We start from the raw sequence: 22,449 nt of genomic DNA, 5'->3' as shown, positions 1-22,449 counted from the left end.
GATACGGGAAACAGCCAAGTGGCAGCCAGGGGTTCAGACTGGGTAAAGGGGCGAGTATAAAAAGGCAGCAAGGAGAAATTTAAGGGACAATAAAACTTTTCTGTATCATGACTGTGGTGGTAGGCAGCTCTATTCATTTGTCAAAACTCAGAACTAAACACCACAAAGAGTAAATTTTACTGCATAAAAAATTTTTTTTTAAAAAAGGCCAGCATCTTGCCCCATAAGAATCAAGAAGGATAAGCAATGTTATTGATCTTGTGAAGACAAAATATTTGCTCTCTCTAAATTTATTTTGTGTATGCAGCAGTCATAAAATGTTACTAAAAATAAGTAAGTCAAATCTCTAAAAATAGTTCAACTCTTTACCTTTATAGGCCAAGAAAGGCAAAATTAGAACTAAAAGTTAAAATAGTGTTAATACTTTACTTTATTCTAAGAGTCAGTGACTACTTTGTTGTTATAGGCAAGACTACTTTATCACCACAACAAAACTCAAGGTCCATCCAATTAAAAAAAAGATTTTATTCATATGTTGCAGGAGCAGAGGGTTTCCTTTAGCCTACAATGAACACTTAAAATGGGCAGTGAAGCAAGAAGCCAATATAACACAAGAAAGACTCTACCAAATTAAACTCCCATCTACTTTTAAGTAGATATCATACACATTCCCTTGCTCCTTTATACTTTGAAATTCCTGGATATTTTATGTTTTGGGTGGGATTTTGGCGGACGGTTTGTTCCTTATCTAAGGAAAAAAAAGAACTTAGTTCCTACTTCACTTTTTAATATTGTAACATTCAAATATGAGAAAATCTATATCCAGCAACCAGAGGTTATAAACTGAGAGTCTGCTGACAGATCTGTTTTCCAACACTGTGGTTTAATAAAAATTTTAATTTGATTGCTTTTAGGTCAAGCATGCACTTTCCAGGTCTCATCTTATATTCTTTAGGTTACCCACCTGATCCTTGAAGTTATATGAGTTTGCCACCTCTGCCATTATCCATCACTATATTGATCTTTATTGAATCATGTTTTGAGCCTCAATAATTCTGAAGTTATTTCTAATTTTAAATCTTAATTCTAAGACTTAATACAGCCACGAATATTAACAAGTACACAGCTATGAGGTGTGAAAAAAGGTCAAACACTGCTCCATACCATATGGTTGCTTATAGCTATTAGATTACCACAGCCATAATAATTTAAGAGAGAAATGGGGTAAACATTGTAGGTTAAGACCTTCCATTCATTAATAGTGTGTTTAAAACAATCTGCATAATTAAAAAATAAATAAAACAATCTGCAATGATGACAGGATAATTAATTTGCTAAGAATTTTCATGGGAATGCCTCAATATTGATGGAGAGAAATCTCCAACGCATCATTTCTTTTCTTTTGGTTTATATTCATCCTGTTAGAAAAAATAATTCTAACATTAAAACTACATACAGAGCTCAAAACTGTTCCTAGGTACATATGTAAAAATCAAACTTAATAGGAAATACTGAAATGAAAACATCTGAATAAAATTAAACACTAGAGAACGCTAGACAATCTTCCTCAAAGCTTTACACATTTGGACACAAAATCTGTTCTTACATGTTGCACTGTAAAATCTTCAAACTCTTACTACTGACATCACTCCAAAAGAATACTGAGGAAGTGAAAATATTTCTCATGGCAGTACTCACATTCCTGCTTAAAGGTAAAATATTCAGTAAGGTGTCTGCATTCATGGTTGCCTCTCAGAAGAAATAATGTGCTTGGGTATAGAATCTTCAGGACCCATAAATATAAGACACACTACAAAAGAAAATGTTTCCAGTGAATTAATCTTATATTTTTGTTTAACTAAGCTGTTTGATCTTTGCTTCTTTTCCTCTAACCCTATTACCCTTACAATCTCTATCACTCTTCATTATCTTCTTCTTATCTTTTTCTCTTTGTCCCTTACTAAAACATAAGCTCCATGAAATTAGGGACTTTGTCATCTTATTCACTTCTGATTCTCCATTCTTAGAAAAGCACCTAGCAAACAGTAGAAGAGCAATAAATATCTGTTGAATGAATGAGTCAAATAATTTAATTACTTTAGATTTACAAATTGTTTGCTGTAAAAACAATTAGCAGATTGGTCTCCTCCTTAGGTATACCAATAAATAAAACAATAACAATGTCAAAAATAATAGCAGCTAACATTTATTGAGTACTCATAATGTGCCAAGCACTATATAATTAATTCCCCTCCTTTATTCCTCAAACAACCCTACGAAGTATATAATATTATCTCTATTTTACAAATGAGGAAACTGAAGCAAAGAGCTTAAGTAACTTGTCCGAAATCACAAAACCTCTAAGTAATGGAGATAGGATTCTGATCCTCTGATCTTAAACATTATGCCATGCTGCCTAATGAAGAGAATAACCATGCTTTATGTTTACATTGTTGGTTATGAAAATTGCCTTATATAATGTAGGTGCTTATTACGTGAAATGATTCAAAGATAATGCAATTTCTTAATAAAAAGAATATTAAAACAGTACAGCAGCTATTTTTCCCTAAATACACCTAACATAAGAAACAGACTCAATCCCACTACTGGGCAAATACCCTGAGAAAACCATAATTCAAAAAGAGTCATGTACCACAATGTTCACTGCAGCTCTATTTACAATAGCAAGGACATGGACGCAACCTAAGTGTCCATCAACAGATGAATGGATAAAGAAGATGTGGCACATATATACAATGGAATATTACTCAGCCATAAAAAGAAACAAAATTGAGTTATTTGTAGTGAGGTGGATGGACCTAGAGTCTGTCATACAGAGTTAAGTAAGTCAGAAAGAGAAAAACAAATACCGTATGCTAACACATATATATGGAATCTTAAAAAAAAATGTTTCTGAAGAACCTAGGGGCAGGACAGGAATAAAGATGCAGACGTAGAGAATGGACCTAAGAACACGGGGAGGGGGAAGGGTAAGCTGGGACGAAGTGAGAGAGTGGCATGGACTTATATATACTACCAAATGTAGAATAGCTAGCTAGTGGGAAGCAGCTGCATAGCACAGGGAGCTCAGTGCTTTGTGACCACCTAGAGGGGTGAGAGAGGGAGGGTGGGAGGCAGATGCAAGAGGGAGGAGATATGGGGTTATATGTCTAAGTATAGCTGATTTACTTTGTTATAAAGCAGAAACTAACACACCATTGTAAAGCAATTATACTCCAATAAAGATGTTAAAAAAATAAAATTAAAAAAAATAAAAAAAGAAACAGACTCACATTTTACTTATTTGGTTAAAAAAAAGAAGGAAAGACTATTTCATACGTAAATAAGCTTGGTTTACATAATCATATACAAAAAGAAAAAACAAACTTCATTTATTTATTTTTTTGGCCGCGCTGCTTACGGAATCTTATTTCCCTAACCGGGGATAGAGCCCGGGCCCTTGGCAGTGAAATCGCACAGTCCTAACCACTGGACTACCAGGGAATTCCCACAAACTTTATTTTAAACAAGTTAAGGTATATGAAATGTGTAACTATTCACATCTTCATTTTATTCACAAGAAAAAAATAATTAAACTGGGGAAATACTTATTAAACACCTGTCCTTTTTCCTTATTCTGATTCTTTATTATTTTCCTTTTATAACAATAAAATATATTAAAAGAGTCAGCTACTAAACCCTCTAATACAAAGACATACATACCAACATGCTCAGGTACCAACTAAGCTTCCTAAAATTTTTTATTTTATTGTTTTTGTCAAAGCCCCCAATCAAAACAGAATTTTTAAAAAAAGAAAAAAAAAGCCCCCAATCTTTTTATTAAGGAGGGCAATTTTCTAGTTTTCTTGAAGGCTCCAGGGAAGTTTGAGGAGGCTGATGATGAAACCATGAATGGAAAGAGGAACAACTAAGGACAATAAAATCCCCAAGGGAATTTGGGTGGACAGAGCCCTGAGCTCTCTTCCCCACTAAGGATCCTAGCATACCTCAGAAAGGAGGTTGAAAACACTGGAGGAGAATTAAACAACAGTAATCGGCATGGAAATTCACCAGGTAAAGCTTCAGTATCTAGTGGGGGAGATGGTTAAGAGCACAGGCTTAGAGTCAAACTGCCTAGCTCCACCACTTACTAACAATATGACCATGGGCAAGTTATTTAACCTCTCCAAGCCTCAGACTCCTCTATAAAATGGATAAAATAATAGTACTTACCTCATAACTTTGTTGTAAAGATTAATCAATGTATATTAAGTGCTTAGAATATGCTTGAAACACATTAATGCTAACACACCTATCTATTTGTAGAGCTTCTACCCAACAATTTTACCTGTAAGAATCTGTCCTGTAGAAATAATTGGGCAAGTATATAAAGATGTATAAATAATATGGCTCACAGAAGCATCACCTATAATGGCAAAAAACTGGGAACACCTTATATGCCTAACAATAAGAAGTTGATTAAATTGACTGTGACTTGTTTAGTCGATGGAATACAATGCAGCTATTAAAAATGATGCTATAAATTTATAATTATTTACCTGGAATGACATCACAGCATAGGGATTTATGAAAAAAGGAAGTTACAGAACCTTATAATAGGGTTCCATTTTCATTTCAAAAAAGGAAAGAAAGAGATGCATATATTAGAAAATACAAATTGTTCTAAATTTATATCTTATTTTAATTTATATAATTAGAAAAGTAAAAGGAGCAAAAAGAACCATCTACTGTTAAGTGATAATCAACAGGTCATTTTAATGTCTCAAGTTTTTTAAAACAAATACTTTCAGAATGCATAAAAATTCTGTATGATATACTTGGGTTTTAATTGTTATGGAAGGAGGGATAGAAGTACTAGAGTTTAAGTAATAAAAGCACTGTAATATATTTTATTTAATCGGAAAAAATACAATTAATCTTTTTTTGCATGGGTGAATGCCTTTAAGGGCAAGAGAGATAAATAGCATTAGCTCCTTGAGGCCACTAGATAACAGGGCAATAAAGACCCCTTAGTTTGCTTACAATTTCCACTGGGAAAAATGACAATTATAATTACATTAAGAGTGGCACAAAGAAAATTAAAAGAATAGTTTGAAAGACAGAAGAGGAATAAATAGTAGCTTTACTAAAAACTTTAGAATATGCAGAGGTATTAAAAAGAACCCAATACAGGTAATTTAAGGAACTTATTTTATTAGGAATTAATGGAAATCATCTATGATAACACTTAAAAGCAAATCAAATGACAGTATATGATTATTACCTCTATACTAAAATAACCTCTGTCCACATAATCACCAAGAAAAAGGTATCGTGTATTAGCAGGTGATCCTCCTACTTCAAAAAGTTTCATCAGATCAAAAAATTGGCCATGGATGTCACCACACACTGAAACAAGAAGATTATTAGATATGAAAAAAAAACTCTGAAATAACAAATTTTACTTAAATTCTAATTTATTTTACATAAGAGATAGTGTAAACTTCTATCAAGAAAGGTCTAAGAAGGAAGTAATCTATGAAGAGTCATGATAGGGATGATGTGTATACAGGTGTTCATGTGCTCAAGATCTAGAACAAGATATAACAAAAGTAATGAAATTTGTAGTAGGTGACAAAATTTTCATCTAACTTTATAAAGCTCCTCTTTAGGAAGCCAAGCATGCATGTCTTAGGATGACAAAATTATAATGGTGGCAGTAAAATCTCCATTCTACTAACGCCATACTTTCTGTTGACTTCTAAATGATCACTTTTGGTATCTGATACAGCATTGAGGTATCTGCCCCTAATGACTGAAAACAAAGTAAATAAGTATTTGTTGAATCAAATTCAGTGATGGCCAACACAACTAATGAAACCTTCACAAAAGCATATTAGACTAACTTCTGCACTCAGATTATTTAGGATCATGTTTATTCATTGAAAACAGGCAAAAACTTTAAAAAGAAAATAATCTGGAAATTCAAGATAATGTCCATGTAATATTAATTTAGTATACAATATGAATGAAGAAGAAACAGCTTTATATTTAGGTAAGTAAATAATGGTGCAGTAAAAAAAAATAATATCCAAAACATAAATAAGTGTACCTGTAATTGGAGCCTCTACTTCTATCATGGTTTTCTCTCTCCGAAGAATGGCAGCACCCTCATTGATAATTCTAAGTGCAATTTCTTCATCTACCCGACCTTCTTTTACTAAGTGGTTCTTCAAAACATCAACCCTGGGTATCCCATCCATATCAAAAACTTCTTCAGATGTCAAGCGATGCGTTGGGGGGAAAGGGACAGCTGCAATTTTTTTTAATTAATAAAAAACAAATCACTATTAATATATTAACATAAAAACTAATCAATGGATCTAGGTAAATAAGAGTAAAAACTGAAAAGCTGAAGTTTTTGTTTTGCTTCTTCATTTACTGGATGGGGTATTAATTTTTTAAAAGCTTTTTTTAAAAAAAGTAATCAAACTATACTTCCTTTTTAATAATCTATATATAATAACAGAAGAATTATTAGAGAAATAAACTGTCTCACAAAATTAAAAGTTCTTTCAGGATAACTAAAGCTTTTTTCTTTAAGCCAAAACATTTTTTGGTAGAATTCTCAAAACATACACTCTTCATCTTAAATGAAGTAAAATAAATACAACTTAATACCACATAAGCATGAATAGAAAGAAATCCCAAATATAAGGTGATTTACCAACTTCCTATTAAAAATATATAAAACAGTGCCTGCTAGCCAACTTGAATAGAAACTTCTAGGGATATAGATTAAAACAGCCAAATGCTTATTGATGGAATTTAAATTAATTCAGATGCACATATAGATTTAAAATAACATTAATAAATAACGATAATTTTGAAATACTGCTTTTTCTCTTACCTTCATGTTTCATAAAATACTTTCATTCAAAATCTTTACACACATTTTTGACATCAGTGTATTCCTTATCACTGGATACATTTTTTCAGTCATCTAACATACTTTTCAAAAGCAAATCATCCTCACTCCCGTTTAAGTTGTTTGAGATACAGCACTTTTTAAATACATATTCAATGCTATCACTGCAAATTTAACCTAAGCCACAATTTCCATTTGTCTAACTACTGAAATAGTTGGCCTTTTTACTCCTGTAGCATATATTTACGATTTCCACAAGTAATTACCAACTGTATTGTTTTAAACTGATATTTGCTTTTTTCTATTCATAAGAATTTAATCATAATAAGAAATGCCAGATGAAAAAAAAAAGACAAACTGATTTCAACCTAAGCTCTAAATCCGTTGTCATTGAATAATCCACTCACTTATTCTTACTCATAATGTTAAAATCAATACTTTTCTCTCATGCCTGTGATTCATTTCTCATGACTGTATTACCATTCTCTTTTTCAAACACATTAGCAAGGTTTTAGGTCAAAGTTATAATGTCTTTAAACATTATTATCTTCTTCATATACTTGGAATTTTCAACAAAAAATAGTACAATGATTTTTGTCTTCACTATAATTGAAAATACTTTGCTTCTGTTTAAATGAAATGATATTTAAAATGTTGATTTTAAACTGATATTTGTTAAATGGTATGGAAAACGTGAAGGTCCATTTTCAATGGTATCTACCACAATTTTGAGGTCACATACCTAGGAAAAGTTACTACATATCTGTTAAAATTTTTTATTCCTTTTTTACTAAATCCAACAAATGACCTCTTTATGCATTCAAAATCAGCTTGGATTGAAGTAGTTTTAGGCCCTTTACCAAACAGTACTTTGTTTTTCAAAATAAAGAAAGCCAAGAGGGCTTCCCTGGTGGCACAGTGGTTAAGAATCTCCCTGCCAATGAAAGGGACACGGGTTCGAGCCCTGGTCCAGGAAGATCCCACATGCCCCAGAGCAGCTAAGCCTGTGAGCCAAAACTACTGAGCCTGCGCTCTAGAGACTGAGAGCCACAGCTACTGAAGCCCACGCCTAGAGCCCGTGCTCCGCAACAAGAAGCCCGCGCACCGTAACAAAGAGTAGCCCCCACTCGCTGCAACTAGAGAAAGCCGGCGCCCAGCAACAGACTCAACTCGGCCAAATAAATAAATAAATATATATATATATATTTTTTTAAAAAAAGAAAGCAAGAGAGAAATTTATAGTAAGAATTTAGTCTACCTATAGACTCAAATGTAAGGCAGATCTCTCTTTTCTGAAATAAAATTTTTAAAGAAAATGTCACTTTATATTTGGGTATACAGTACATAGTATTTTCTTGATGCTTCAGGGCCATCACTGTGATCATCAATTATTATGCAGAAGACTGGAAAAGTATAGGACCAACTGTTTCTTCACAGTTCAACTTAAAAAAACAGGGGGCTGGGTTAGAATTACATCAATTACCTAAGAAGAGTAAATAACCACATTCTCTTAGGAGGAAAAAAATTTAGGAAGAACTCAGTTCTTATAAGTGAGATAAGAACTAAGGCAGAGGGATATCAACCATTTCTAAAAGACTTTGAAATCATCAATTCCTCTTGCTTTCATCTTTTTTGATACTTAGTAAAACAAAACTTGAACTTGCTTTTCCCCCCACTTCTTTAGAACACATCTATTCCCATTACTTTTTACTGCATCTAGAATAAGACATTAAGATACATTTTGGGGCTTCCCCAGTGGCGCAGTGGTTGAGAGTCCGCCTGCCGATGCAGGGGACACGGGTTCGTGCCCCGGTCCGGGAAGATCCCACATGCCGCGGAGCGGCTGGGCCCGTGAGCCATGGCCGCTGAGCCTGCGCGTCCAGAGCCTGTGCTCCGCAACGGGAGAGCCCACAACAGTGAGAGGCCCGCGTAACGCAAAAAAAAAAAAAAAAAAAAAAAAAAAAAAAAAGATACATTTTGTTCCCCCAAATATAGTATGTCAGATTCCAATAAAATAAAAACCTTTCTTAACGTATGTTCTTCTCCAACCAAAGATTAAACAAACCATTATACTATATGCTATAACCAAATTTGCCCCTAACAGTAAACCAATTGCTTAAAAACTACAAAATTTAGGTTGAGAGTCCGCCTGCCGATGCAGGGGACACGGGTTCGTGCCCCGGTCTGCGAAGATCCCACATGCCGCGGAGCGGCTAGGCCCGTGAGCCATGGCTGCTGAGCCTGCACGTCTGGAGCCTGCATGTCCCAAGCCTGTGCTCCGCAACGGGAGAGGCCACAACAGTGAGAGGCCCGCATACCGAAAAAAAAAAAAAAAAAAAAAAAACCACTACAAAATTTAACAATTACTAAATAAAAGTTACTTTTGGGACATCATGAAAATTAAGTTTAAATATCTCTTAAATACAAATTTCTGAGATCAAGATGGGATCATATTTTTCTCATCAGGCCAAGAGAATTTTTCCTCTACTTAAGAAAAAAGATACTGTTTAAAATGTTGCATTCTAGATTATGCATACTTCCTAATAATCAACAACATAAGTCAACTAACAGGTGAATTCTGTTCAAAATACAGAACTTCCTAAAAACCCATCTGGAAGACAATCTCTCTCTGCCCTACTCAGCCAGTCGCCTGTGGTACTGCATGTTTTCATGCACATTGCGAATGCCCCACTGCAAGTCACACTGAGCTATTGCTCCTCTTTAACCAAGAGTCAGAATGTCTTTATTCATCTGGGAAAAAAAGTATAAACTGCCTCCAGACCTATGTTTTCCACTTCTTTTTCAATTCAAGGCATACTTTTAAATTTCAACACCAGGTGGTATACTTTTAAAGGAATGGGTACAGGTTGAGGGGTGAAGAAATGCCACCATAGGTAAAAGTAGATGAAAAACTGTTGTTCTAACAACACAACACGGATAGTGGAGAATAGAGAGTTTCAAAAGAATGTTTTAATATATGAGTAAATAAGAAAATAAGAGGCAAAAAGGCATTGTGCTCTTTGGCAGTTGGAGAAAGGAGCCATAGCAGGTGATCTAACTAAGCAAAATAAAACTGACCAAACAGAATTTGGCCTAATAGGAAATTAATTACTGACCCTGTTGGTCAATAGAGGGTTAAATGTTTTTCATCAAAAATTAATATTCTCAGGGCTTCCCTGGTGGCGCAGTGGTTGGGAGTCCGCCTGCCGATGCAGGGGACATGGGTTCGTGCCCCGGTCCGGGAAGATCCCACATACCGCGCGGAGCAGCTGGGCCCATGAGCCATGGCCGCTGGGCCTGCGTGTCCGGAGCCTGTGCTCCGCAGCGGGAGAGGCCACAACAGTGAGAGGCCCGCGTACCGCAAAAAAAAAAAAAAAAATTAATATTCTCAACTACTACCATCAACTCCTAAGGTACTTTAAAGCATTTCCATCTAAGTTCAGGTTTTAAATGGTTTTTTACATTTCTAATTCATCTTCAGCCAACTATTCCTGTTTTTCTAGGGTTTTCATGCTATATATTTTTTCTCCTTATTTTCAGACTATTTTTCCAACTCTTCTATGTTTGAGATAGGGAAAAACCAGTACATAAATGTATGTAAATATAATGTGAATGGTCAATAACTGAAATGGCTAAAATGGAGGATTAGCTTGAACAACCTAAAGAGCTATAAAATCATAAAATCACCAAGTTTCCAACACTAGAAAACTTGATTTGGTAATATTCACTTTAACCAAACTGTTCTGTTGAAAAATTTCCTTTAACACAAATTTTGACATGAAGGTCATATCAGTATAGTAATCAATAACCTTCACAAGGTATTTTAATTCAGATTTAATATATGGTGGCTGATAGACAAGGCCTCAAAAAATTTAATGTAGGAAGTTGAAAAAATAACCCAGGGACACAGACTGATCAAGGATGGGGGAAGAGCAGAGATCTTACTTTTTCTACTAATGGTAAGAAATCCTGGGATTTAACTAATCCTGTTGCCCAACTCTAAGCAAAGGCTGCAGACTATTAGCCCCGTGAGGCCTCCAACACCAACTGGGGTGCAGCCTGTGCCACCTGAAAACTACTCCAAAGTATCATTCAGATGTCTGTGCTTCTCACCAGTTCAAAATAAAGTTCCTCCTGATTTTTTTCTCTGTATTTCTTTTGTTCACACCATGCCATCCTCAGGCTGTTCTCCTCCCTCCCAATCCTCTTCATTGAGGCCTGCAGAATTCCCATTATAAAAAAAAAAAAAAAATTCACCCTTCTTTCCTGTGTGCACATGCGTGGGCGCACGTACACACACATTTTAGCTCTTCACAGAATGCTGTCTTCATCTCTCTAGCTTAATTAAATCTTAGTCCTCCTGAAGGACAACACTTCTGAAACACTTTTATCAAAGTTGACGATGCTCATTTTTCCACACTCCACTATTTGAGCAGAAAAGGCTACAGTCTTCTTTCAGCTCCCCACTACCACTTCCAACATCATCACTCCCGTGAAGAAGAAAATGCTTCCTCGTTTGAGGTTCATGACTTCTGGCTAGTTTATTCTTGTCCCAGCCATCTACTAAATTTCTGGTCATCTCTCACATGAAACTCAGTTTCCTGGTTCGAAAGCCTTCTCCACTCTAAGCACCACCATCATCAATGTCCATGTGGATGACCTACGTAAACCCAAGAACTGAGAGGTTTGAGCTCCATTCTACTTCAATTTCCCTAGCCTTAGCCATAATTTCTGCTGCAGCTCTGAAATCCTGAATTCTAATCTCTTACTCCACGATCAAAATCTCTAATCCTTTCAGACTCACTCCCTTTTCTTCATCTGTTCTCCAATTATATCAAGAACGTGGACAGCCTCTCCTAATCAACCCCCTTCTGGATACCTTTGCTTGCTGCAATTCTGAAGCTATTCCATCACCCACCCACTTTTTAAACAACATCCTGAATTGTTTAAAGTCCTTTTGTCCTTCTACCCACCCTACTTACAAAACTCCAATTCTTGGATGAGTTAGTTTCTAAACTTGGATGCTAAGTATAAAATCATCAAAACAGGGCTTCCCTGGTGGCGCAGTGGTTGAGAGTCTGCCTGCCAATGCAGGGGACACGGGTTCGTGCCCCGGTCTGGGAAGATCCCACATGCCACGGAGCAGCTGGGCCCGTGAGCCATGGTCGCTGAGCCTGCGCGTCCGGAGCCTGTGCTCCGCAACGGGAGAGGCCACAGCAGTGAGAGGCCCGCGTACCACAAAAAAAAAAAAAAAAAAAAATCATCAAAACAGCTCAGTGCTACTACAAATTCACGGTCTCCAACTTAGTTGGTCACTAGCACTAGCCATCAATCCTATTAAACGTTCTAGTCTGTGCTCTCTCCCATTCTCCTCAGTGGAGATTTCAAATGATCACCTCTTCCTTGAACACTACACTTAATTTCTCTCTTACTCAGTAGTCAACTTGCATTTTTTTCAGAGAAAATTGAGACCTTCAGGCCAAATGTCACTTTTCTGTCCCTCTCCATCCACATCTATTCCAGTATCCACTTTACATTTCTTCCTATCAGGGAAGAGGTATTCCGTCCATCCAATACTAAACATTCTACTGTGCTCTGAATCCCACTCCCCCAACTTCTTCACTTCAGTTCACCCTTCCCACCCACCCATGCCCCTATTCTGTTTCTTCTGCCTCTGACTCTCCATTGGTTCTTCCCTTTGAGCAGATAAACATACAACCAGCCCCCCACAACCACAGGCTTGCCTGTGCAGATTCAACCAAAATATTTTAAAAATAAAGTTCCAGAAAGTTCCAAAAAGCAAAACTTGAATTTGCCTCTCTGGCAACTATTCACATAGCATTTACATTGTATTAGGTATTATAAGTAATTTAGAGATGATTTAAAGTAAATGTGAGGATATAGGTAGGTTATATGCAAATACTAAAACATTTTACATAAGGGACTTGAGTGAGCATCCACGGATTTTGGAATGGGGAGGGGTATCCTGGAACCAAATCCCCACAGATACTGAGGGGAGACTGTACTAAAGTCTCTATGATCTTAAAAACAATCCCAACAAGTAATTCTCCCTTACTCCTCATCCCTGTTTCTACTATATATCCCTTATTTTACAACTAAGCTTCTTGAAAGAGTAATCTACAGGGTATAGCTTCATTTTATCACTTTTTTGTCTACTTTCCTCAATCCACATTTATCTGGCTTCTGCTCTATTCCTTCACCTTATATCTCTCTCCTCTCTTGGGTTCTTGAACTCACTCACCTGGTTTTTCTCTTAATTCTCTGGTCATACCTGATCAGCCTATTTCATGAACTTCTAGTCCTTTTTCTGGTCCTAGGACAGTGTGACCTAGGATTCTGTCCTTGGCCCTCATATCACACTCCTCTCATTCATAACTATGGCTTCAACTAAAATCTATATTTTGTGTACTCCCAAATAGATTATTCAGTCCAGACCCTGCCCCTAACTAAACTCCAAATCCTATTAAACTATCAAATATCTTCATTTGGATGTTCCGTATCTTAAACTTAATATGTCCAAAACTTAATGTCCTCTATACTATCACCAATATAGCTACTCATCTGGAAATTATCCTAGAAGTCTTTTTCTTCCTCGCCATAACATGGTCAATAGGTCCTAAATAATTCTCTGATCTGGTTTTGTCCCTTTGGTCCTGGGACACTGAATAAGGGCTTTTTTTTTTCTTCTAAAATTACTAAAATCTTTTCAATTTTGCCCATGCTTCACAATAACTCAGAATACTTTTTAAAATTCAAATCTCAACATCCTCCTGTTTCAAGACTGGCTTCATCATATAAAATCCAAATTGTGTCTCTTAACATACTATATGAGATCCCTTGTAATCTGACCCTTCCCTACATTTCCAACCCTCATCTTTTGCCACTAACTCACATTCCGGACACATCCTATACTTCAGATATTTAATCTTCATTTTTATCATTTTTTTATTTTATTTTATTTTTTTTAAGGGCAGTTATTCTGCCTCATTTATTTATTTTTTATTTTTTTTTTGCTGTGTTGGGTCTTCGTTTCTGTGCGAGGGCTTTCTCTAGTTGTGGCAAGCGGGGGCCACTCTTCATCGCGGTGCGCGGGCCTCTCACTATTGCGGCCTCTCTTGTTGCGGAGCACAGGCTCCAGACGCGCAGGCTCGGTAGTTGTGGCTCACGGGCCTAGTTGCCCCGCGGCATGTGGGATCCTCCCAGACCAGGGCTCGAACCCGTGTCCCCTGCATTAGCAGGCAGATTCTCAACCACTGCGCCACCAGGGAAGCCCCTTAATCTTCATTTTTAAAGTTACATCACTTTAGAAAAATCTCTGTACTTCGCACGCCCTATTATTTGGAGGTACACTATTCCCACCTTTTGTCTAACTTCTCCTTGTCCTTAAACCTCACTTCAGTGTTCCAATTCTTGAAAACGTTTCCTGTTCCCAGGCTAGGTTAATGGTGCCCCCTCCTTGTGGTCCCATAGCAAAGCATATGATGCACACCTACATCATGGCACTTATCAATTGTACTGTAAGTATCTTGTCTCCTCCTCAGGCTTATGAGCTCCTTGAAGGCGAGGGAGCTGTCTTTCATCTCTACATACCTAGTGATTAGAACATGTATACTAATGTCTACTGAATTTATGATACATTAGTTACAGTTTCTAAATTACTTATCTTACACTAATTTATGTAGCAATGACAATATATTTATAGTGCTTTATTTACAGTTTACAAACTGCTTTCACATACATAACGCTATCTCAGAGACATCCTGTGAGTTCAGTAGGGCAAGTTTTATCTCAATTGCACAAATAGGATAACACGTTCAGATAAGTTAATGGCTCTCTCAAGGTGTTTCAACTAGTAAGGGGTACAGCCATGATTGAAGCTGAGTTCTTCAGAATGCTACTCCAGTGCTATCTGTCCTATACACACAATGACAATGCTCTTCTGACTAAGAGTCATCAAAACTCTCCTCTTCACCAAGAAGGGTATAACCCACTCAGATGCCACGGGTAGAAGCACGCTCTAAAGAAAGATTCAGCAGATCCTACAACACTGTCTCCAAAATTTCTAGGTATCCCTTGGATTCCTTTTAATTTGTGGTCGTTCTTTGAACACAATAACCTTCCCTCAAAAACTGGTTCCCTTTCCTGGCTTATTTTTGTTATGGTATCATCATTCTCTGTTACTCTGACTTAAAATTTTGGTGTCATTGTTCTCTTTCTGGACTCCAAGTCCTACTGATTCTTCAAATTCTTTTTTTTTTTTTAACACCTCCATTGCTGCAATGCTAGTTCAAGTTCTTATTACTTTGTGTACGAGAAAACTCTAACTAAAATCTCTACTTTTCCTCCCCTTTTTTGTACAAAGCATAGGTAGATAAATCTACCCAAAAATTTGGGGTAGTTTCTTAAGGACTAAAGAATAAAGGGAAGAAAAGCCTGAAACTTATTTTCAAAGTCTTTCTTAACCATTCCCAGTACCTTCCATGTCACTCCAATCTCTTCTGCTTTCAACTACCAATGCTCAAACAATCACTAAAGCAAAATTAGTCTGATTACTGTTTTCTCAAAAAGGTTTGCTCTTCCACCTGTTTCATTCCCACATCCAGTCACTGACCCAATATACCTACTTTCTAATATTACTCAGAATTTGTGTCATATCTGGTTTTTCTCTTTCTCTTAATTCATGCTGTGGTCATTCTGCACTTGGACTACTCCATTAATCTTCTGACATCCTGATTTAAGCCTCTCCCATTATAATATTTCATCCTACACAATATCACGTTAGCTTTCAAAAACCAAAATACTGGGTCATTCCTTTACTTTAAAACCTTCAATAGTAATAATGGTGATGGCTACCATTAGTTGAGTACTTACCATGTGTCAGGCCAGGCACTGCGGTACAAATTTTACATGAATTGTCTCTATTAATCCTTCAAAAATCCCATATTATTAACTCTATTTTGCAGATGAGAAAATTGAGGGTTGGTGATATTAAGTATCTTGTCCTCAGTGAAAAGGCTAAAGTAGAACTAGGTTCAAACCCAGGCAGTCTCACTCCAGAGGCTTAATCATCCAGTGTTCTTAATCATCCAGAGGCTATACTGCTTAGCTTAAGTTTCAGATCCTCAATTTCGTGTACAAAAAATCCTTTCCAACTTCATCTCCTGCTTGCCAAGAACTTTACACAATACTGTCACACATTTCATGCTTTTTTCAAACTCCATGCCTTTTTGTTGCTGTTTTCTCTACCAGAAAATATTTTCTCTGTCGCAGCCCTACCTTATAGCTGGAGAAATTCTACTCATCCTTTAAGGCTCCGCTCAAAACATAATCCTTGGGCCTCCCTGGTGGCGCAGTGGTTGAGAGTCCGCCTGCCGATGCAGGGGATACGGGTTCGTGCCCCGGTCTGGGAGGATCCCATATGCCGCGGAGCGGCTGGGCCCGTGAGCCGTGGCCGCTGGGCCTGCGCGTCCGGAGCCTGTGCTCCGCAACGGGAGAGGCCACAACAGTGAGAGGCCCGCATACCACAAAAAGAAAAAAAAAAAAAAAAAAAAAAAAAAAAACATAATCCTTTCAGTAAAGTTTCCCTCCAATTAAGACAGTTAATTCATTTTTTACAGCTCCAACAGCACTTTGTACCTAATTCATTATATTATTTATTTGCAATAATGTCTCCCCCACCAGACTGCCTCCAAGAGAATCTATCTTACTTAATTCTGTATCCCTAATGCCTAGTATTATGTCTGGTACAAAGCACATACTCGATAAATGTTGCACAAATAAATGTTCCCAATCTTTTGCTTATTTGAATCTTACCCATCCTTCAAGGCCTCTTTCCTCCTATACAAACCCTTGCTAGACCACTCCAGTCCAGAATCATCACTACCTCCTTTGAACTCAGCTTGCTGGGTCTGCCACTTATCTGGCAATTATTAATCACACCCAGCCTTATGACATAAATGATTAACTTTTCATGAGTGCTTATTTCCCCAAGGACCAAGACTGTATTTTATCTTTCACACTTCTGTTGTTTCCCTACAGTTTTTAGCTATACAGCAGGTACTAAATAAATATTTGCTATTTGATTACTTTGAATTTCCAAAATAAATTTTACATACCATACAAGGATGCCAATTAGCTTTAGCTTATTTCATCTCTGTGTATAAATAAACATTTTTATAATGAAATGAAGTCATATGATTGGCACTAAAACACACCTCATCTAATAAATCAAAATTCTTTCACCAAACTTTTCCTTATAACTCTTGCCAATTCATTCAATAGCTCTGAACCTAAAGCTTTTGCCTCACTACTGAGCAGCTGTATTTCCTCCTTGGCATTTTCCTTCTAAGATGACTTGTTGCCAGTGTTCTCTTTCCTTCTCATGCACGTTCTCTCTCTCTCTCTCTCTCTCTCCCTTTCTCTCTCTCTCTCTCACACACACACACACAATATTCTCTGTTCCTTTGCTTTCTCTAGGACACATGGTACTAAAGATTTATTTTAGTATGCTGAACAGTTTAACGAAGGTGGAAAGAAAAAGAAAAATCATTTTCAAGAGTTATCTTTTTTAGATAGGTAAGTCCACAAAATAGCTTTTGTAAACAAAAATTAAAATTCAAGTTGCTTTAAAATATAATGAAATAGAACTAGTAAAAAACATTGAAGTAGCTATGTGACCCCAAGACCTATGTGGGTCATCTAAAAATCTGTAATGAAAATAAGCAATCCTAATAAAGCTAAGGTACTGGAAAACACGTTAGCCTCAGATTTATAAGCAGGGCAGCTGGCAAGAGAACCTAAATGAATCATAAGGCTGTCCATCAGATATATAATAGCTAAAAAACTTACAAAGCACACTCTTTAGCATTTTGGTTCAATCTGGAAGTCTGATAATTTTAGAGATAAGGATAATATAACCTATGAAATAAAGAAAACATGTTGAATGCAAAAGAGAGTCACATTGTGGGTGCTAAAATGAACATATACACAATACAGACAATGCATTCTAAGCGATAAAGGTGAATTTTTGTATCAGGAGTAATAGATTTAATAATCTCAAGGGATAATCTAGTTTTACAAATCTGGGACCTCATCTATACAGCAAAAAGTACATTTTAAAAGTATCTGGAAAGAAAAGGAAGTACCTGAACAATTCAGGTCAAGCAAATTTCCGGGCGAGGAGGGAGAGCAATATACATAAATTCAGGGTTTTATACTTAAATTACACACACAAATTTTGCTGATGTGTCAATAAGGCATTCACGCCAATACAATCAGCTGTTTTTCCTAGTTTGTTTCTATTTTCTTATTTTCAACTTCCTATCTTAGCTAAAGATAGAAAAATGCTTAACAGAAAATTGTCAAGAGGGTATACTATCTCACCTAAACCACTTGGGCTACACCAACTTTCAAACAGAATTTGACCAGAGCCAGCAGCTGGAGCAGGCTCAGAACTGAACTGCTTTAACTAGCCAGGAAACCTAATCACCCATAATCAGGGATATGGAATTACCACTAATAATTTCAGTGAATAGATAATTTATACATGAATCACCTATAGTATTCCAAGATCTCAAACTTCACATGATGTGAATTTCAGGCATTTGATATTAAACACAGAAAGACCTATTTCCCCTTCAAAACCTATGTGACCATAAAATATAGGCCTCCTGACTAGAAGTGTAAGAGTATAAAATTTAGAGACCACAAGGAAAAGTTTCAGGGAGTAAAAGACTACTTGTATTCAACGTCAACGATGGTCTCCATAACATTACTACTATGAAATGGTACTGATGCAAAACTAGCACATACTGGACTTAAAAGAAATCTGGGGCTTCCCTGGTGGCGCAGTGGTTGAGAATCTGCCTGCCGATGCAGGGGACACGGGTTCGTGCCCCGGTCCAGGAAGATCCCACATGCCGCGGAGGGGCTAGGCCCGTGAGCCATGGCCACTGAGCCTGCGCGTCCGGAGCCTGTGCTCCGCAACGGGAGAGGCCACAACGGTGAGAGGCCCGCGTACCGCAAAAAAGAAAAAAAAAAGAAATCTGGATTCTTAACAAGTTAAACCTAAGTTGAACTAGCACTGTGGTCATATATCTTCAGGAAACTGGTGTTCTTTGTCATCAAATGCAACATTAGAGTACAATTATTGACTGAGAAAGACAAGAAAAGCTTGAAGACGAAATCTAAAAGGAGATTTCTGTACGAAAGGTAAGTTTCCCAGAAACTTCCAAGGAAGCCAGAGACTCCATGAGCAGCACAAACCAGTCTGTTGCACACTATATCTAAAGCATGTGATCCATATCAGTCATTCCAACTAGCTAACAAATTCCATGAAGAAATGAAAGTTGTCTTGAAGAATATACTACAAAGCACATAAGATCTTATATCCATGAGCTCTACTAAACTGTAATTTTCTTACCAACAAAGTCCTATTTACCTAAATCAAGTGACTTTTATTTCATACCAATAAACTGCAAACATGACTGTGTCTTGCATTCAAAACTCACCCCTAAGGAATATGCCTTATGTCTGGAATCTTATTTTTACTGTATTAAAGCAGTACAAGGGAAATATTACCACATATTTGACAAGAAACAAGAAGATTCACAAGCATAAGGAGAGCATAAACTCACTGTTCAGCAATGTGACTGGTTGTCCCATCTAATAGTAGGCTGAAAAGTACCCAGGGAAATTAACAGACAGCACAAGTATACTGTCAGCAAATTAACAGGCAGCCCATGTCTCCTATTCCCACCCCCACAGAACTTCAGGATTTCACGATAGGATGAATGCCTGAACTACCAATCTTTTTTCTTTCTCTTTTTTAAAAGATTTCTCAGGACAAGGATTCCATAAACTCTTTTTTAAGTTCATTCCAATAACTGGCCTGAACAGATATATTATTAAGTTTTTTAAATTATCTACATAGCCTAGATACAAATTAGTGTTATTATTATTAAAGGAGACTCGAATTGACAAATTAAAATTAAAAAAACACAAAGGAAAAAGTTTTTCTTGTTTTTAAATATTTTAATGAAAACATATCTAGTCAGATTTCCAAAACTGGGCTAACAGTGTTTACATTGTGCCAATATACTTAAGAAGCTGAATGAAATAAATAAATAAAACAAGTAAAAGAAGTATCTATCTTTCAGAAATAAATGTGATACAATAAGGAAACCTTTATTCTAAAATGATTTCAATTTACTGACCAAGCTACAGGATAAAGAAAAATCATTTCAAATTATGTTTTTCACCTCCGCAGCAGTGCTTGAAGTTGATGGGCTCTCCCAGAGAGCGTGGAAATCTTAAGCAACTCTCAATTAGCCCTCAATTTCTCTATTTTAAATTAATCTGCTGGCCTGTGGTCGTTAAACAACCATAAATTCTGCACCAGCTGAGAAATATTTAATTTTTTCTTCTAGGGGGAGTGTGTGGGTGTCTGCCTTCAAAGGAGGGATAACCTCTCTTGGCCTTTGGCCAAAGAGTGTTGACGGTTTTCTACGTAAATGCTTCTTCCTATCCCTGAAGATTTTTTCTCTTTTATGCTGTCTTTTTTCCATCTATTCTGCACTTAAAGCCGGGGCCCCCAAATTCTGGCTCGTCCCTTCACCCTTGTCCGATCCCATACAGTTCCCCCAATTTCCGCGCGGGGTGACACCTGAGGGCCGAGCGCGAACCCCTGCGGCTGGCGCTAACTAGGCGCGAATAGGGCAGACGGCTGTCATTGGGGGAGCAGACATGGGCCAAAGCCGAGGTGATTTCTGACTGCTCATCGCCCGGCCCCGCGTGGCTGAAGGTCTCCGAGACCCTCGGTCCGCCCCGGCAAGCCAGGGGTGCAGCTGTCGCGGTGCAGGAAGCTAATCGCGGCCTCTGGGCCGCTTGTGACAGACCGGGCAGGAAAAGAAAGAGGCTCACTGCGACTAGTAGCCTCACCCCTTCGGCTAGGAGACCCCCAGAGCGAAACCCCGCCTCGGCCAGAAGGCAAGCGAGAGACCGCGGAGCCGCCGCCACCGACTCAGCCCAGCCCAGCAGGGGCCCGCCCAGGGGCCACTCCCCAAGGGAGGCAGCCAGTCATTCGCCCGCCCTTCCGGGCCCGCTCCGGAGGGGACGGTCTCCCGCCCGCCCTCACACAGCTACCTCCTCAGGCCAGGCCCTCAGGGCTTCGTCCACCTCTCACCTTTGACGACTCGGTCAGCCCCGGGAGGGGGCGGCGGGGGCGGGGGTGGGGGCGGTGCAGCCCGGGCCGGCTCCGGGGCGGCCATGCTGGGCCCGGGGCTCGGCTAGGCGCTGGGCCGGGCGGGGTTGGGGGCGGGGGCGGCGGCTACCAGAGCCAAGCGGCGGCGCCGCCGGGGAACATGGCGGACCCTCTTTCCCTACAGAGGGGCTAAGACCGGCATGCACCGCGCGTGCGGGGGCGGGGGCGGAGCAGGCTCTAGGGACTTGGGCAAAATTACTGAGGCTAGGAGAGAAACGGGACGAGCCAAGGGACCAGGTGAAAATTCTGGGCAGGCAGAAACAAAAGAGTGAGAAGAGATGGCTGTCTGCATCTAGTTGCTGCGGTGAATGAGTGCTAGGGAACACGACACCGGCTTTTATGGAGCTCCCAGTAAGATGCGGAGACTCTCAAACCTAAGAATCTCCTACTAATAGAGAAAAAATATATAACAATTTGACTACCGAATCCGGGTACTTTGGTTGGTAACTGAAAGGAGAAATAGAGGAAGCATTCTAGATTCTAGAGCAAAGCAACAGTTCAGAATGGAGTCTGAGAGAGAATCTGACTGACCCTTGTGTTTAGAGCCTGGAACTGTCAAGAGTCTGGAGGCACAGAGTAACAATGCAGGTAGAGCAGACTAGGCTCCAAGGGTTAAGAATCAAAACAGGTAAGAGGAAAGAAAGGGATGACACCAAGAGATGTTCAAAGAGTACAGAATTCACCTGAAAAGGACAGCCTCCCTCTTGATTCATTCAGAAAACAGAGATTACGAAGGCAGAGGAGCAAGTAGGGAATTGGAAATTAGTTCCTCATAAGAAATACCTCACAGGATATTTCTCTGCGTATACAGAAATGTGGGCCCAGGTTTTCTATGGAAACTTTATAGAGACAGACACTCATGGGGAACGGAGTAGTGGGACAAGAAGTGACTGTTCGGGACTTCCCTGGTGGCACAGTTGTTAAGAATCTGCCTGCCAATGCAGGGGACACGGGTTCGAGCCCTGGTCCCGGAAGATCCTACGTGGTGCGGAGCAACTAAGCCCGCGTGCCGCAACTACTGAGCCCGAGAGCCACAACTACTGAAGCCCACGCACCTAGAGCCTGTGCTCCGCAACAAGAGAAGCCACCGCAATAAGAAGCCCGAGCACCACAACAAAGAGTAGCCCCCGCTCGCCGCAACTAGAGTAAGCCCGTGCACAGCAAAGAAGACCCAGTGCAGCAAAAATAAATTAATTTAAAAAAAAGAACTGACTGTTCAATTAATAATTATTAGAAGAAG

The 22,449-nt window shown here is 38.5% G+C and overlaps 1 protein-coding gene across 3 annotated transcripts in view; it reads right to left on the bottom strand.

The window, feature by feature from the left end:
- PPP3CB (protein phosphatase 3 catalytic subunit beta) overlaps window positions 1-21,469 on the bottom strand; it is a 49,007-nt gene extending 27,538 nt beyond the window's left edge. The window contains exons 1-4 of one of the 3 annotated variants that reach the window (XM_081253462.1): window positions 21,132-21,469; window positions 6,113-6,313; window positions 5,285-5,409; window positions 1,699-1,810 (exon numbers count right to left, since the gene is read on the bottom strand). In XM_081253462.1, coding sequence (XP_081109588.1) covers window positions 1,699-1,810; window positions 5,285-5,409; window positions 6,113-6,313; window positions 21,132-21,216 — 523 coding nt within the window. In that variant the 5' untranslated portion in view covers window positions 21,217-21,469. The remainder of the gene's footprint in view (window positions 1-1,698; window positions 1,811-5,284; window positions 5,410-6,112; window positions 6,314-21,131) is intronic. The other 2 variants (XM_081253463.1, XM_081253464.1) reach the window with 2 other exon arrangements.
- Window positions 21,470-22,449: the final 980 nt, after the last annotated feature.

The sequence above is a fragment of the Mesoplodon bidens genome (genome assembly GCF_964165515.1).
Source record: "Mesoplodon bidens genome assembly, chromosome: 1".
NCBI lineage: Eukaryota > Metazoa > Chordata > Mammalia > Artiodactyla > Ziphiidae > Mesoplodon > Mesoplodon bidens.
The sequence above is the reverse complement of the archived record's forward strand: the minus strand, read 5'-3'. Positions and strand labels throughout refer to the sequence as shown.